The sequence below is a fragment of the Nematolebias whitei genome, chromosome 18, assembly GCF_014905685.2.
Source record: "Nematolebias whitei isolate Nwh7 chromosome 18, NemWhi1, whole genome shotgun sequence".
NCBI classification, from domain to species: domain Eukaryota; kingdom Metazoa; phylum Chordata; class Actinopteri; order Cyprinodontiformes; family Rivulidae; genus Nematolebias; species Nematolebias whitei.
The window spans coordinates 16,505,261-16,522,483 of NC_056515.1; the positions used below are offsets into that span (position 1 = coordinate 16,505,261).

At 47.6% G+C, this 17,223-nt stretch overlaps 1 protein-coding gene across 1 annotated transcript in view; it reads right to left on the bottom strand.

Annotated features, from left to right (window-relative positions):
* Positions 1–12,005, bottom strand: part of fer (fer (fps/fes related) tyrosine kinase) — a 19,840-nt gene extending 7,835 nt beyond the window's left edge. The window contains exons 1-6 of the mRNA XM_037692200.1: positions 11,828–12,005; positions 10,877–11,008; positions 4,997–5,128; positions 4,754–4,927; positions 4,580–4,679; positions 4,308–4,491 (exon numbers count right to left, since the gene is read on the bottom strand). Coding sequence (XP_037548128.1) covers positions 4,308–4,491; positions 4,580–4,679; positions 4,754–4,927; positions 4,997–5,128; positions 10,877–10,945 — 659 coding nt within the window. The 5' untranslated portion in view covers positions 10,946–11,008; positions 11,828–12,005. The remainder of the gene's footprint in view (positions 1–4,307; positions 4,492–4,579; positions 4,680–4,753; positions 4,928–4,996; positions 5,129–10,876; positions 11,009–11,827) is intronic.
* Positions 12,006–17,223: the final 5,218 nt, after the last annotated feature.

Below are 17,223 nucleotides of genomic sequence, written 5' to 3' on the forward strand. Positions count from 1 at the left end.
AGTACACAGAACAGAATACTTTAACTACAGGAGTACACAGAACAGAATACTTTTACTACAGGAGTAAACAGAGCAATCCTACAGTACTCCTCCAGGATATTTCCACTACATAAGTACACAGATGTACTAGATCTGTATATTATTCATCTTTAAAAGAGAAGAACAAGAACAAGTCCAGGTTTCTGTTTAGTAGCGTCCTGTATGTAGCGTCGTCATCTCGTTTTTTTGACTCAAACACACTAAAACTGACTAAACACACTAAACTACATCTCAACTATAAAACCCAAACACGGAAAATATCACAAATCTCTCAAACCTCATGACTCACTCCTGCTCTTGTGACTTTATCACACTGAACTCTATTCATCTTATTCTTTTTCCTGGAGATTTTTTGGCGCTTAACAAATACGTTTGAGACGCCATCAAAAAAAAAAGGGGGGGGGGGGTGTCTTTTCGGGGGGGGGGGGAGGTGAAATTGGAGGGTGAATGGGGGGTTGTCCCTGAGACTGCTCGTCTTTGCTGCAAACTCTCTAACGTGCTTCAGATATGATTTTCAGGAAAAAGATGTGGCATGGATTATTTATCATAACTCTGGTTCTATTTCATCCATACTGACCGCCAGAGGCAGTGCTTAAAGCACTGAATGATCATTCTTGTGCATGCGCAGGTCGAGTATTTTATGCCAACATAGTCACGTGTGACACCCGGGACACCGGTGAGTCTAAATAAGCACGTGACAACGGATGCCCAGTCCCTTTCATCTTCTCGCATGCAGGTTGTAAGAGGTTTACTTTTTCTGCTTGACACTGGTAGCCTCGAGACTACGGTCGGAGCTGCGGAACTGTCTCGCCCTCCAGAAGCTGCACAAGCTGGTATCCTCTAAACGATTGTACTTCAACTAGTAAGTTGTTTTGTTTCTGTTGACTCGGCGGTAGCGCGTTCGCTAGCCGCATTGGGTTTCCTTATTGAGAAGTACAGCATTTAGCTGTTTTTTTCGTTAGTTTACAGAAAGCATTGCTGTACACTGCAGCCGTTTTTCGTGCTTGCATTTCCTTGAGCCATAAGATGCTAGATGTGCAGTGCTGCAGAGTCTGTTTGGCCCCTCTCCAGTTGGAGGATGGACATGATCTGTGCCCCCCTTGTTTGGAGCCGGATCATCTGAGGGAGGCCTTGACGGAAGCGGCCTGTCCCAACCGTTCCATCCTTGTCCCTGCAGGCAGCTCGTTTGGCTGGTTCTGAGATTGAAAATGGTATACACACAAAAGTGGAAGGTCTTCAGCAACTGGTGTCGAGCCAGACATGAAGACCCTGTACACTGTACGCTTTCTGTTATTCTTACTTTCCTTCAGGCACTACTTTCTCAGGGCTGGTCTCCATCCACTGTGAAAGTTTATGTTGCTGCCATCTCTTGCTGGCATACGGTGGTGGGTGGGGAGACAGTAGGTCATAACAAGGATGTATCCTTGTTTCTGAGAGGCACCAGACGTTTGCACCTCCCCCACACACACACACACACATGCCCGTCATGCCTGTGTGGGACCTCTCTCTGGTCCTCGCTGCCCCGAGGTCTGCTCCATTTGAGACCTTGGCGGACATGAGCCTCGAGTGCTTGTCTAAGAAGACTGCGTTTCTCCTGGCCATGGCGTGGGCCGAACGAGTAAGTGAACTACACACGCTGTCTGTTCACGAGCACTGTTGCCGTTGGAACCCGGCTGGTTCGGGTGATGCACTCTGGCCTAACGTAACGTTCCTCCCTAAGGTGGCCTCATCTGCGACCCACTCTCTGCCTCTCCAGCTTGCTCGCTTCGATGCAGATGGTGCTGACGAGCCTCTCTGCCCTGTTCGGGCACTGGAAGTGTACATCAGATGGACAGCTTCTCTGCGACAGTCTGATAATATGTTCATTTGCTATGCAGGGCCTCAGAAAGGGCAGGCCCTTTTGAAGCAGTGCCTTGCGCACTGGATTGTGGATGTGGTGGAACAGGCGTACACTCTGCAGGGCCACCAGCCACCTGTAGTCAGAGTCAGAGTCTCTTTATTGTCATTCGCACCTCATGTGGTACATGTGGTGGAGCGAAATTATGTACACAAGGTCCCAGTTACAGTTATCGTACCCTGTAGGGGTACGATGCCATTCCACCAGGAGCATTAGCATGTCTTGGGCCACTATGAATGGGGTCGCTCTGGAGGCGATATGTGCAGCAGCCTCCTGGTCACTCCCAAATACCTTTGCTAGATTCTACAGGGTAAGCCTGGCTGCCTTTCACCTGTTGGAGGGGATCCTATCAGAGCACCCATCTTGGTCTCAGTAAGGTGGGCATACTTAATTTGTTTCTTCTTGTGGGTGTGATTCCTCAGGACTCTGTCGGCAATCGTCATCCAGTGCTTTAAGCACCGCCTCTGGTGGTCATCCGGGATTCATAGAACTGTAGTTACAGCCGTAGCTTTCATTTTACTCGGTCTATCCACATGATTTAAAACCTGGTGTGTAGTTTAAAGTATGTACTTTCGACAAATTAAAATGGAGTCTCTTAAAGGCTGTGTCTTTCGTGCAAGAGCGACTGAAATCAGTCATGTGACTATCATGCTATGGTGCATCAACAGAGTAGGCAGCAAAATCGTAATCTATTATTGATGGTAGAATATATAAAGTTCACACAAGTAGACGGAAAAGATGGCAGATTGGCTTTCCTGGACTGTGAGGTCTCAGTCTCTGATAGAGGACATTTGCAAACCGAGGTGTACCGCAAACCCACCCACACAGACCAGTATTTGCAGTTTGACTCCCATCACCCTTTGGAGCACAAGTTAGGAGTCATCAGGACTCTGTACCACAGAGCAGACAGCGTCCCCACTAACTCAGGAGCCAGGCAGAAGGAGAAATCCCACACAAGACAGGCTCTAGAGCAATGTGGATATCCTAACTGGGCCTTCCTGAAAGCAGAGAAGAAACCCAAACAAGACTCCAGTCAGCCAACAGGTGAAAAGGAGGAACCCAGACCCAGACCAGTGGTCATTCCATATGTTGAGGGAGTATCAGAGAAACTGAGACGTTTATTTTCTAAACACAACGTCCCAGTGGCGTTTAAACCCCAAAATACATTACGGCAAAGACTGGTTCAACCCAAAGATCCAGTCCCCCAGCACATCAGAGTAATACTGTGTATGCTGTTCAGTGTCAGGAGGGTGATCAGTCTTACATCGAGGAAACTAAACAGCCACTGACCAAAAGGATGGACCAGCACAGAAGAGCAACATCATCAGGCCAGGACTCTGTGGTCTACACTCATCTCCAGGCCAGCGGTCACTCTTTCAAGGATGAAGATGTTCACATCCTGGATAGAGACTAATGATGGTTTGAAAGAGGAGTAAAGGAGGCCATCTTTGTGAAAATAACTCATTCAGAGGATCCAGTGTTATTTATGTTATGACTAGATGATCACAGGTCTCTTGTAAACGAGTCCTCGTGGCTCAATGAGACCAACCTGTGTAAATAAAAGTTGAATGAATGATCACTCCTGCATATTATTTTTGTTTCATTTCTGAACTTTAATAATTGTGTTGCTATTTTGTGAAGTGCCTTGATGGTGCTACGACAATAAATTCCCCTCAAAGATTAATAAAGTCAGTCAGTATGTCTGTTAGAGTTGCACTTGGGCCTAAAAACTCTGACCCGGCATGGCCCAAACCCGTATAATTTTTTTCCGAGCCCGACAAGAAACCGACCAATCAAGTGTGATTACAGGCCCAAACTCGAAAAAAAATAGACTTTTTTTTTTATTAAGCTTTTACTGCTTTTGTAAGCAAATCAGTTTGACATGATTTAAAAACGTATTTCAAAGAAAGGAAGATAAAAGATTTATTGTTTATTAACAAGAGCCAGCCGATTATTATAATATTATAGTTATAGTTATTAAGGATCAGTGGACACGCGCAGCTGATGATCCAAATTGGGTCATCGACTGCACACGTCCACTGATGCAGCAGCTGAGTCCAGTTAAGCTTCAGGTGGGTCGCTGGCAGTGGTCCATCTGTGCATTTTTTACTTCTTTCAACCGGCTATGTACAGCCGGTGATCCAAATTTGATTGTCAGTAGCGCGTGTCTACTGACGCAATAAAAAGCCCGACCCCAGCCTGCCCATCCAGCACATTATTTTGGCCCGGCCCGAATTTCGGGTTGGGCCGGGCATGGGCCCAAGTTAGTAATGACAGCTCTATCATCTGTCCATCCACATCAGCACCACAGGTTGTGGTCATGTGACCCAGCGCATACAGTAGTAATTGTGGGTAGGATCATGTGACTCACAGCGCCAGTATCATGTCCTCCTGTATCCTCTGCAGCGCGTCAAGCAGCGCCGGTACTGCGTGACGTCGATGTTCATCCTGATGCATTCGGGCACCGCACACTGCCAACACATACTGATTATGAACGTTGTGAAGCTTCGCTGTAGCTTTGTCGTAACGGTCCCGAGCACGCTCAGCCTCACGGCCTGTGACCGGATGGGACAGGATGAGCAGGATTCAGTGAAGCAGAAAATAATGCGATCAAAAAACATCTGTGGTGTGGCGAACACAAACCTTTGGCCAGAGCCTCACGGTACTTTTCTTTGGCGTTGTTGGCATCACGGCTCAGCTGACGATATGTAGTCTTCAGCTTCTCAAGCTCACTTTTGGTTACCTAGCAACAACAAAACCAGTTGGACCAGCAGACAACTGAACTATAATCTGTCCCTCGAGTGTTTCCCAGCATACCTTGTGGTTGAGGGTCTCCAGCTGCTGATGAAGACCCTGGTAGCTTTTCTTCACCTGTTGCTTGTCTCGGATGAGTGTGGCAAGGCGGTGAAGCGGACCAGAGTTCAGATCATCGGCATGACTTTTCATGATGCGACCCAACACCTCCGTCTGATGGATCACCTGAGACCACGACTGAAAGACGCAACCACAGTAAGACCAGAATACCTAACAACCCTCGCCCCCCACAGGTAAGCAGTTTACCTTGCTGACTGTGCTGACATAGTCAGCAGCTTCCTGTTTCTCTGTTTGCTGAGTCATGCTGAGCAGCAAGGCAGCATATTCTTTATCGCTTTTCACCCGCAGCGTCATGAAGCGCTTTACTGTCTCCAGCAGCTAGAGGGTGCAACAGTCAAAGCGTTAGAGTGACAGGAAGTGACGTCAGAGAAGAAAAACAGAGCCATCTTTTAGTAATGTTTCTATTTATTTGTGTCGGGATGTGAGATGCGAGAAATGCAGCTTTCATGGATGTTTGAATTTGATCACATTGATGTTTCCTGACATGGTACCTGTGGTATGTCATCCTCTATGTCTCTCAGGTGTATTAATCAAATGATGGGGTGTTCAGGAGCAAACAGAGAACATACTGTCCTCGGAAGGCCAAAACTAACCAGCAGCACATTAATCTCACTGCTGCTCACATCACGCTCATCTGTGAATGGGTTTGAAACGTTCATCTTCAGTTTAACAAGTTTATCCTCTGAGTTTTCCACTCAGAACAGTCTACCATGAGAACAAAACAGGCTGCTGTTCTATTTCATCCCTACTGACCACCAGAAGCGGTGCTTAAAGCACTGAATGATCATTCTTGCGCATGCGCAGGTCGAGAATTTAGGCCAACATAGTCACGTATGATGCCCGGGACACCGGTGAGTCTATACAAGCACGTTACAACGGTAACCCAGTCCTTTCATCTTCTTGCATGCAATTGGTAAGAGGTTCACTTTTTCTGCTTGGTGCTGGTAGCCTCAAGACTATGGTTGGAGCTGCGGGACTGTCTCGCCCTCCAGAGGTTGCACAAGCTGGTATCCTCTAAACGATTGTACTTCAACTAGTAAGTTGTTTTGTTTCTGTTGACTTGGCGGTAGCGCGTTCGCTAGCTGCATCGGGTTTCCTTATTGGATGGAAGAGCAGCGTTTAGCCGTTTTTCCTTAGTTTACAGAAAGCATTGCAGCCGCGTTCATGCTTGCTTGTTTTCAGTTGCGGGTATAGCAGCCGTGTTCGGCTTCGCCCACCTTTACCTGTTCGGGCTCGCACTCGTATTGTACAGCTGCGTCCGCTTGCTGTTTGTTACGTTGCAGCCGTTTTTGCACCTGCCTCTCATTTACATAGTTACAGCCGTGTTCGGCTTGACTGTTACACTGCAGCCGTTTTTTGTGCTTGCTTTTCATTTACATAGTAACAGCCGTGTTTGACTTGACTTAATTTGTTACACTGCAGCCGTTTTACGTGCTTGCATTTCCTTGAGATGTGCAGCCGTGATGGGCTTGCCTTTTTTCATTATAGTGCAGCCGTGTTCGCGCTTGCATTTTTTCATTATAGTGCAGCCGTGTTTGTGCTTGCATTTTTTCATGAGTTGTGCAGCCATGTTCAGCTTGCCTCCCTTTCTTTAATTGCAACCGTGTTCGTGTTGCATTTTTTACTTGTGGCTCTACGGCAGTCGTAGTACTTCTGGCTGCTTTTATAAGCTAGCAGTTGGGGAACCCCTGGTGGCGTTTTCTGTTCGACCGGGTTCCCTGGTCCATTCACTCATCAACTCCAGCGTCAAGAGTGGCGTTTCCTGCTCGACCTGAAGCTTCTAGTCCTGTGAGCCGTAAGATGCTGGACGTGCAGTGCTGCAGAGCCTGTTTAGCCCCTCTCCAGTTGGAGGATGGACATGATCTGTGCCCCCCTTGTTTGGGGCTGGATCATCTGAAGGAGGCCTTGATGGAAGCGGCCTGTCCCAACTGTTCAGTTCTGCCCTTGTCCCTACGGGTACCTCGTTTGGCTGGTTCTGAGATTGCGAGCCAGCCTGTAAAGCGTGTGGCCCCAGAGACCTTGGGGCCTCCACGAAAGAGGACCAACAAAAGCTCCAGGGGCTCAGGGGGACTATCTGGGCAGGTGGCCATCTCACCTCTGAGCTGGAACAGATGAAGGCACTGCTCGAGTCCTTGAGGGAAGGGGGCAACGCAGGTCTGACAGGGGACCCTGACCTGGGACAGAACATGGGCTCAGGGATCTCTGCTTTTGAAGAGGCTACCATCTCCCTGGCAGCATCCAGAACTGATTTTCAAAAGCAGTTTGAGTCTGGGTTGTGTATGTCGACTGCCAGTTCGCATACCTCCTCCTGCTCTCAGCCAAAGGACAGTTCCATAGTGGAAGCTTTGAGAACTGCTCTTGCTCGGTTGCACTTGGATGTCCCAGAGCCAGATATCTCCCGCCCTTATAAAGGCAGGAGAGCTCGGAAATGACATTTGGAAGCAGGCGGTGGGACACTTTACCCAATTTCAGCTTAAATGCTGGGCCACTCTCGTGCCCGATTCTTGGGATGTGTCAACATTATCTCGGGGCTACATGCTACAGTTCCGCTGCCGCCCTCCCATTCTTGGTCAGGTCAGAATAACGGTCATTCACGACCAAGTGAAAGCTCAGGCACTGAACTACGAAATAGACGCCTTGCTGGCCAAAGCTGCTATAGTGCTAGTCAACCCCCTGCAGGATCCAGGGGGCTTTTACTCAAAGTATTTTTTAGTCTCAAAAAGACTGGTGGACTACGGCCAAGTCTGCATCTGAGAAGCCTGAATGTGTTTTAAAAAAACTATTCCTTTCCACATGTTGAGCATCAGATGCACTCCAGGCAGTCTCTCCAGGCAACTGGTTCACCTTGGTCGACTTGAAGGATGCATACTTTCAAGTACCGATTGCGCAGCACCATTGGCAGTTTCTCCGCTTTGCATTTCAGGGCAAGCATTTTCAATTCAGAGTTCTTCCATTCGGTCTTTCTCTGTCCCCCCGTGTGTTCACCAAGTGTGTGGCAGCAGCCTTGTACCCTCTGCAGGTCAAGGGGTTGAAGATCCTGCCCTACTTGGACGATTGGATGATCTGTGCGCCAACACAAGCTTCGGCAGCTGCAGACACACAGATGGTGCTCGATCAAATAGACTTATTGGGTCTTCGTGTGAACTGGCAGAACAGCAACCTAATTCCCTCTCAAGAGGTCACGTTCCTGGGAACTACGATGAACTCCCTCACCATGGTGGCTTGCCAGTTGCCACAGCGTGTCAGCAAGATTCTGCAGATGCTGCCCGCCTTCCTGCCCGGCCATGCACCCCCACCTTCATTGCGCACCTTCGCCTGTTAGGCAAGCTGACTGCTGCCTCCACAGTGGTACCTCTGGGGCTGTTGTCTCTGCGCCCTCTACAGATGTGGCTCAACAGCCTGCGGCTGGATCCAACTCGTGCAGTGCACAGACGCAGGAGGTTGCTGATGTCCCCTCAATGCCTCGCGTCACTGGCTGAGTGGCGAGATACAGTGTTTATGGTGAAGGGGGTCCCACTGGGCTCTTTGCCATCTCAGAGGGAGGTTGTTTGTACCGATGCATCCACCACAGGTTTGGGGGGGGCATCGTGGCAGTGACAGATTGTACAAGGAACGTGGTCTCCATAGCAAAAGGCGACGCACATCAATGCCTTGGAGCTGGATGCTGTGCGGCTGGCACTAAAACCCTTCCTCCCAGGCCTGAGCGAGAAGCATGTCCTGGTGCGGTCCGTCAATACTTCTGTGGTTTTTCATGTCAACCATCAAGGGGGAACACGGTCGCTGACGTTGCTGCTACTGACCCAGAAACTCTTACTTTGGGCAGCCCCCCTCTTTGCCAGCCTGAGGGCCACCCACATTCCAGGAGTGCGGAATGGGCTGGCCGATTTTCTGTCTCGGGGACGCCCACCACCTGGGGAGTGGAGGCTCTATCTGGAGGTGGTGAGGGTAATTTGGGAGAGGTATGGCAAGGCAGCTGTGGACCTGTTTGTATCTCAAGAGACAACATACTGCCCACTTTGGTTTTCTCTGGTAGGCAGTGCCAGTCCCCTGGGTCAGGACACACTGGCACATGACTGGCACAGGGTGCTGCTGTATGCTTTCCGCCACTTCCCCTGATAGGCCCAACTCTCCTGAGAGTCCTTCAAGAGGGGCATCAAGTCCTCCTGGTGGCTCCCCTCTGGCCCAGGAGAACTTGGTTTCCACTGCTGCACAGGCTCTGTTGCAGCTCTCCAATGCCTCTACCCCACAGGAAGGACCTCCTGTCACAGTTGGGGGGGGGGGGGTCAACTCCTGCAACCCATTCCCAGTCGCCTCCGGCTGCTACACGGCCCGGCATTACCTTCTCAGAGTATGATGGGGAGATAGCACATACAATGAATAACGCCAGGGCCCCTTCCACATGACTGTTGTACACACATAAGTGGAAGGTCTTCAGCAACTGATGTCGTGTCAGACATGAGGACCCTGTGCACTGTCCTCTTTCTGTTATTCTTACTTTCTTTCAAGCGCTAGTTTCTCAGGGCCGGTCTCCATCCACCCTGAAAGTTTATGTTACTGCCATCTCTTGCTGGCATATGGTGGTGGGTGGGGAGACAGTAGGCTGTAACAAGGATGTATCCTTGTTTCTGAGAGGCGCCAGACGTATGCATCCCCCCACACGCCTCTTTGTGCCTGTGTGGGACTCTCTCTGGTCCTCGCTACCCTGCGGTCTACTCTGTTTGAGACCTTGGCGGACGTGAGCCTTGAGTGCTTGTCTAAGAAGACCGTTTTTCTCCTGGCCATGGCTTCGGCCAAACGAGTAGGTGAACTACATGCGCTGTCTGTTCACGAGCACTGTTGCCGTTGGAACCCGGCTGGTTCGGGTGTTACACTCTGGCCTAATGTAACGTTCCTCCCTAAGGTGGCCTCATCTGCGACCCACTCTCTGCCTCTCCAGCTTGCTCGCTTCAATGCAGATGGTGCTGATGAGCCTCTCTGCCCTGTTCGGGCACTGGAAGCGTACATCAGATGGACAGCTTCTCTGCGGCAGTCTATGTTAATTTGCTATGTAGGGCCTCGCAAAGGGTAGGCCCTTTCAAAGCAGTGCCTTGCGCGCTGGATTGTGGATGTGGTGGAACAGGCGTACACTCTGCAGGGCCGCCAGCCACCAGTAGGGGTACGATGCCATTCCACCAGAAGCGTTGGCGTGTCATGGGCCACGATTAATGTTGTCACTCTGGAGGCAATATGTGCAGCAGCCTCCTGGTCAAGTCAAGTCAAGTCATCTTTATTTGTAGAGCACAATTTAAAACAGATAAACTGTTATCAAAGTGCTTATCTGTGATATCTTATCTTATAAAGTGCTTGGTCATCACCAAATACCTTTGCCAGGTTCTACAGGGTAAACCTGACTGCCTTTTACCCGTTGGAAGGGATCCTATCACAGCACCCATCTTTGTCTCAGTAAGGTGGGCACACTTAAATTTTGTTTCTTCTTGTGGGTGCGATTCCTCAGGACTCTGCTGGCAATGGTCATCCAGTGCTTTAAGCACCGCCTCTGGCGGTCAGTAGGGATGAACTAGAACGAAAGCTACGGCTGTAACTATGGTTCTATGAATCCCTGATGACCCCCCAGTCATCAGGGATTCGGTCGGTCCCTCGGAATCATCGCATTTCGCGAGAAGATTAAGGGACTGGGCTACCGTTGTCACGTGCTTATATAGACTCACCGGTGTTCCGGGCGTCACACGTGACTGTTGGCATAAATTCTCGACCTGCGCATGTGCAAGAATGATCATTTAGTGCTTTAAGCACCGCCTTTGGCGGTCATCCGAGATTCATAGAACCGTAGTTACAGTCGTACCTTTCGTTCTTTCTGCTGAAGCTCCAGCAAATACAACAACTGCTTATTATTAATCATTACATTTTAGGAAAGAACATATAAAAACGTCTTATATTAACAGTTGTTTTGGAAACTTTTATTTATTTATATGTTTTATCAACCAGTACATTTAATTTGAGCCAAGTTTTAAATCTGCTCCTGAACAGCAGCTGAGATTGAGCAAACATGAGAATCTCTAGTCGTACCTTTATCTCCCAGTCCTGCAGCTTCAGCAGCCCCTCGTGGGAATTGGTGAGATCCCGACCGAAGCCCATTTTGAAACAGTGTGCCTGTCTCTAACAGTGGTCCTGATGACAGGCGGGTAATTGCATGGTCGGCTGAGGAAACACACAGACTGGTTTCAGAGCAGCTGGAGTCTGATTACAGTGAATGATGAACACTAATGACAACTACTTTAATTATAAATATATGCTGTCATTCTAAAATTCAATATTCAACCTTATTTATACGGGATAATCCCACTGAGCCTCCGGGATTCATTTACAAGAGAACTGAATAAAATTCATTAAGATTGAACTGATTGTCCAAAGTCGACATAAAACCCTTAAAGTCTGAATTGTTTTATTCAGTTTAAAGTGAGCGTGCTAATTTGATGTGGATAAACTTTAACCTGAAGTGAACAACATAATAAGTTATGTTTATGTAACATAAAGTTTCCTGTCTGACTGCTGGCTCCAGGTTTAATAACTTCATTAAAACAAGCTCAAGCACCATGATCTGACACAAGCCGTCACGTTTGAAAAGAACTCCGTCAGTTTACACTAACACATCAGAACTCCCTCCCATTACAGCTCGGAACCAACAGACTCTAGCCGGACTGGGACTCGGTGTTTTCGGGTCGCTCCGAGTCTCAGAACTTCTGAAATCCTCTTGGAGAGCGTCTGAAGCTAGGCTAACGTTAGCCGCTGAGCCTCATTCAAACTAATGTAGTCTGAGGCTAGCATGCTAACAGCTAGCTGCAGCGCCTCCAGAGTTTTACTAATAAAAACTAAACCTCAGCCCGTCCAGAACCAGCTGCTGCTCTCAGCCCGTCCAGAACCACAGCAGCAGCCCGATCTGGAGGAGGACTGAAAGTTCGGGAGTTGTTTTTTTTTTTCCCCACAACTTCACGGCGGCTTTCTTCTGGATTTACGAACCTGAAACCTTTTTTTTCCGGCGGTCAAGTGGCTAAATGGTCACCGCGGTTCTCTGCGACCCGCCTCTGGACTCATGTCACCCTCTTTTCGGTGTTTTTCTCCTCCGTTTCCCGGTTTCTCCTCCTGCCGTCCGGCTTCGGAGCTAGCAGCTAACAGGGAGGGGCTTCCGCGGGAAACGGAAATCGGTGGGGAGGGGGAGGGGCGGGGTCAGCGTCCCTTGAAAAAAACAAACGTTATCAAACAAATAAAATAGAAGTCGCACATTTACGAGAGCTGCGGTGTTGGAACAGAAGCCGAAAACAACCAAACCCTTCAAAAAGTTTGAAAACAAAGTGGATCTGCAGTTGATGTTTCTCCTCCATGCAGGAGTTCATGGTTCAGAACTTCACCTACAGAACAGAAATCCTTTGTTTTTAACAACCTTTTATATTTACCATGTCCCAAGATAATCTACATGACTATCATCTTATATTTGTCATTTATTTATTCGTGTAATTATTTACTTATTTGTGTTGGGTTAGACTCGGGGAGTGGTGGCGCAGAGGTTAGAGCAGGTGGGCATGTGATCAAAAGGTTGCCGGTTAGACTCCCCGGACCGACAATGTGGGTGAGCATGGTGAAGCATACTCACCTGCCTCCAGCCTTATCTGGGGCCTTCACCTCCACCATCTGCTCCCCTAGATGGCAGCTGCTTCACGCAGAGGGGTGTGGTAGCTCAGTGGTCTGTGGCTGTGTCAGAAAGGGCATCTGGCATATAAAAAAAAAGCCAAGTCTTCGTGCGAGTTAGTTCTCTGTGGCGACCGATGGAGAAGGGAGCAGTCGGATAAAGAAAAAGTGTAATTATTAGACACATGCTAATTCTAAACCAGACACTAAGGAGCACAAGCCAGTGTATCTCTTGTGCCATTTCTAAGCCCAGGAAAATACCATACCAATTTATTTATAGAGCACTTAAAACAGCAACAAGGCCAACCAAAGTGCTGTACAAAAGAAAACAAACATGCACAGCGGACAGGAAAACATAAAATAGAAATACAGATACAAATAGCAGCAGAAGCTAACTAAAATGGCCAACAGTGTAGAGAACAGACAGGACCAAACAAATCACACCGTGTTAAAGGCAAGAGAATAGAAGTGGGTCTTCAAGCGAGACTTAAAGACTGAGAGTGTGGAAGCCTGCCGGACACTCAGTGGCAACTCATTCCACAGTCGTGGACCTGCAACAGAGAAAGCCCTGTCACCTCTGAGCTTACGACGGGTTTCTGGGACTGAGAGAAGCATCTGGTCTGCTGACCTCAGAGAGCGCGGTGGGACATATGGCTGCAGAAGACCACTGAGATAGGATGGGGCGGAACTGTTCAGTGATTTAAAAACATACATGAGAATTTTGAAACGGATCCGAAGGTGAATGGGTAGCCAGTGCAGGGAGGCCAAAACTGGCGTGATGTGCTCTCTATAGCCTGTACCGGTTAAAAATCGGGCTGCAGCATTTTGGACCAGTTGTAGACGAGCAATGGAGGACTGACTGATTCCAAACAGAAGTGAATTGCAGTAATCAAGCCTAGATGTTATGAAGGCGTGGATCACTGTCTCAAGGTTCTTCTTGGAGAGTATAGAGAGTATAGAGAAAATGGTGACAGTTGTGTCAGAAGACCATCTGACATGAAACACTTTTGCCTAAACTAACATGGGAGTTTATCCAAGCAACACCGACACCAGCGCTGTTGACAAACAGTGCCCTCAGAAATGTAGGACTGTGTGGCAACTCTAAACATAAAAACAATGACAGGCAAAGGTAGAGAGCTGGCTGACATGATGCAGAGAAGGAAGGTAGATGGTTTATGTGTCCAAGAGGCCAAGTCAGTGGTTAATTTGAGCCGGAACAAGATCTGGGAGCTCTCTCATTTTGACTGCTCGGATCCAGCAACTCCAATCTCTGCCTCGAAAAGTCCAAATTCATCGCACATTTTTATTTTGATTATTTATTAAAAATACGAGAGGAGACGTTGCCCAATCAGTAGAGTGGATGTTCCGGCCGCACCAAGCTCCTGCCCAGCAGAGATGCAGACTGCATGTCCCGCGGGGAACGTCTTCATCCACCTTCAGCTGTGCAGACAGTTGTTTTATGCACAGCGTCTCCAGACAGCTCTGCAGGACGCGTGCACAACTGCTGTCGGAACTCCTGCATAACATTTCAGACATAATAAATAAGTTTACAGTAAAAAAATAAATAAATAAATGTTTGATTTGTATTATTCACATTACATCATGTGTCAAAACAACAGCACTAATTTGTCAAAATAACAGATCAAAATGTTGAAAAGACCATTTATTATCTAAAATAAATGGATGGATGTCCTTAGCCGGACAACAGAGAATTGAAGCATCTGAAGGCAGTGGTAATCGAGACTGGAGCAGAACAACGTGCAGGACTGAATTCTGCAGAGTTCGGGTCAGACAATGAAGTGTGTGTATGTGGGTGGGGTGTGGGGTTAGGACGCTTGACAGAATCGGAGCTTCATTCACACACAGGCTTGTTAATTGTTGTTGCTCTCTAAAATAGTAATTTCAATTCAACCTTTATTTATACAGGTTGTTAGTCTCTTTGAGCCTGGAGGACTCATTTACAACAGAGACCTGTTTTTAATCAGATCAATCAAATGTTTACATAAGTTTAACAACCTGTTAAAATACATCAAAATGCAGGAAATGGCATCTCTTTTATTCCAAACTTTCTGGGGGGAGGGACCAAAGGACTCCCCCCCCCCCCCCCCCCCCCCCCCCCCCTACCAAACCGCGTGCTGTTTGTGTTCCAGCATCAGTTGGATTACAAATTAAGCCCTGGACCAAGTGGAAGGGCAGCAAGGCTCGCAGCATTGGAGCAGGGTTCAAACTGTTTTATCATGGTGTGGATAGAAAGAGACATGGGGTAGGGGTGGTCCTGAAGGAGGAGCTGGCAAAGAATGTAGCAGATGTGAAGAGAGTGTCAGATAGGGTGATGTGCCTGAAGGTAGAAGATGATACTAAACATCGTCAGTGGTTATGCCCCACAGGTTGGATGTGATGTGGAGGAGAAAGATACATTTTGGAAAGATATGGATGAAGTGGTAGAGAGTATTCCCAGGGAGGAGAGAGTGGTGATGGGAGCAGACCTGAATGGACATGTTGGTGAAGGAAACAGAGGGGATGAGGAAGTGATGGGTAGGTTTGATGTCAAGGAAAGAAACCAGGGAGTACAGATGGTGATGGATTTTGTTAAGAGAATGGAAATGGCTGTAGTCAACACATATTTCCAAAAGGAGGCAAAGTGACCTATAAGAGTGGAGGAAGAAGTACGCAGGTCGACTACATTCTGTGTAGAAAAGGAAACCTGAGAGTGATTGGGGACTATAAGGTTTAACAACAGGGGAGAGCGTGGCCAGACAGCATCGGATGGTTGTGTGTAGAATGATTGTTGCTGTGAAGAAGAAAAAAAAAGTAAATTCAGAGAAGACGACCAAATGGTGGAAGCTGAAGAAGAAAGGATGTTGTGAGATATTCAGAGAGGAGCTGTTAAAGGCTCTGGGTCATGTGTCAAATTCAAGGCCTGGGGGCCAATTGTGTCCCTCGTTGACATCTTATCTGGCCCTCAAGATGATATGTGAAACATAAAATACTTATATCTCTAGATTTTTTTCAGTAATCTTTGATTATGATGTCAAAAGCACAACAGAGAACATAAAATGAGACCAATCAAACTCTCGTTGAGGAACCTGTGACCAAGAAAATATGTTGGGTATCTGATTTGAGTTAATGTAGATTCTGAAATTGGTCCTTAGTTTGAAAAAAGTTTTAATTTTGGCCCCCTTTTGTAAGTGAGTTTGACACCCCTACTCTAGGTGGTAAAATAGAGCTTCCAGATGACTGGACTACTACAGCAACAGTAATTAGAGAGTAGGAAGGTACTTGGTGTGTCATCTGGACAGAGAATGGATGATAAGGAAACCAGGTGAGGACGGAGTTTTCATGTTCTCTCCGTGATTCGTGGGTTTTACACCAGTTTCCTCCCACAGACCAAAAACATGCATGTTAGACTGATTGGTAACTCTAAATTGTCCCTATGTGTGAGTGAGAGTGTGAATGGTTGTTTGTCTCATTTGTCTCTATGTGTCCGTGTGATGGACTTGTAACCTGTCCAGGGTGTCGCCCACCTCTCGCACAGTGATGGCTGGACATGGGCACCAGCGACCCCCGTGACCCAAAATGGAATAAACGGGTAAAGAAAATGGATGGATGGATGGATGGAAACCTGGTGGTAGAATGGTGAAGTGCAGGAAACTTTTCAAAGAAAAAGGTTAGCCAAGAAGAAATATGACGGTGAGAGGACTGAAGAGAGGAGACAGGAATATAAGGAGATGGGACATAGAGCAAAGAGGCAGGTAACTTAGGCAAAGCAGAGGGCGTATGATGAGTTTAATGGGAGGCTGGACACCAAAGAAGGTGAGAAGGACTTGTACCGATTGGCAAGACACAGGGATCATGCTGGAAAGGATGTGCAGCAGGTTAGGCTTATTAAAGATAGGAATGGTAATGTTCTAACAAGTGAGGAGAGTGTGACGGGAAGATGGAAGGAGTACTTTGAGAAGCTAATGGATGAAGACAATGAAAGAGAAAGAAGAGTAGAGGTCATAGAAACTGTGGACCAAGAAGTGTGAAAGAATAGTGAGGGTGAAGTTCAGAAATCATTGAAGAAGATGAAATTTTATTCACCCTGGATATTGATGGGGAAATACTGAAAGAGTCAGAAAGAACTTATTTGTGGATTTAGAAAAAGCATATGACAGGTTGCCAAGGGAGGAGCTATGGTGTTTGAGGACATCAGGGCATGTTAGACTGGTACAGGACTGTAACTTGACATGCAGGAGGACATCAGGACATATTAGACTGGTACAGGACATGTATGAGGACAGCAGGACAGTGGTGAGATGTGCTGTAGGAGTGACAGATAGCTTTAAGGTGGAGGTGGGAGTGTATCAAGGATCTGCTCTGAGCCCCTTCTTGTTTGCTCTGGTGATGGACCGACTAACAGATGAGGTCAGACAGGATTCCCTGTGGACTATGATGTTTGCTGATGACATTGTATTCTGTGGTGAGAACAGGGAACAGGTGGAAGAGAACTTGGAGAGGTGGAAGTATGTACTTGAAAGAAGAAGAATGAAAGTCAGCTGTAGTAAGACAGAGTACATGTGTGTGAATGGGACATGTCCAGAGGAGGGACAGTGGTTTGGACATGTCCAGAGGAGGGACAGTGGGTATATTGATAGAAGGATGTTAGAAATGCAGCTGCCAGGACAAAGACAAACAGGAGATATATAGATGCAGTTAGAGAGGACATGGAGGTAGTTGGAGGGAGGACA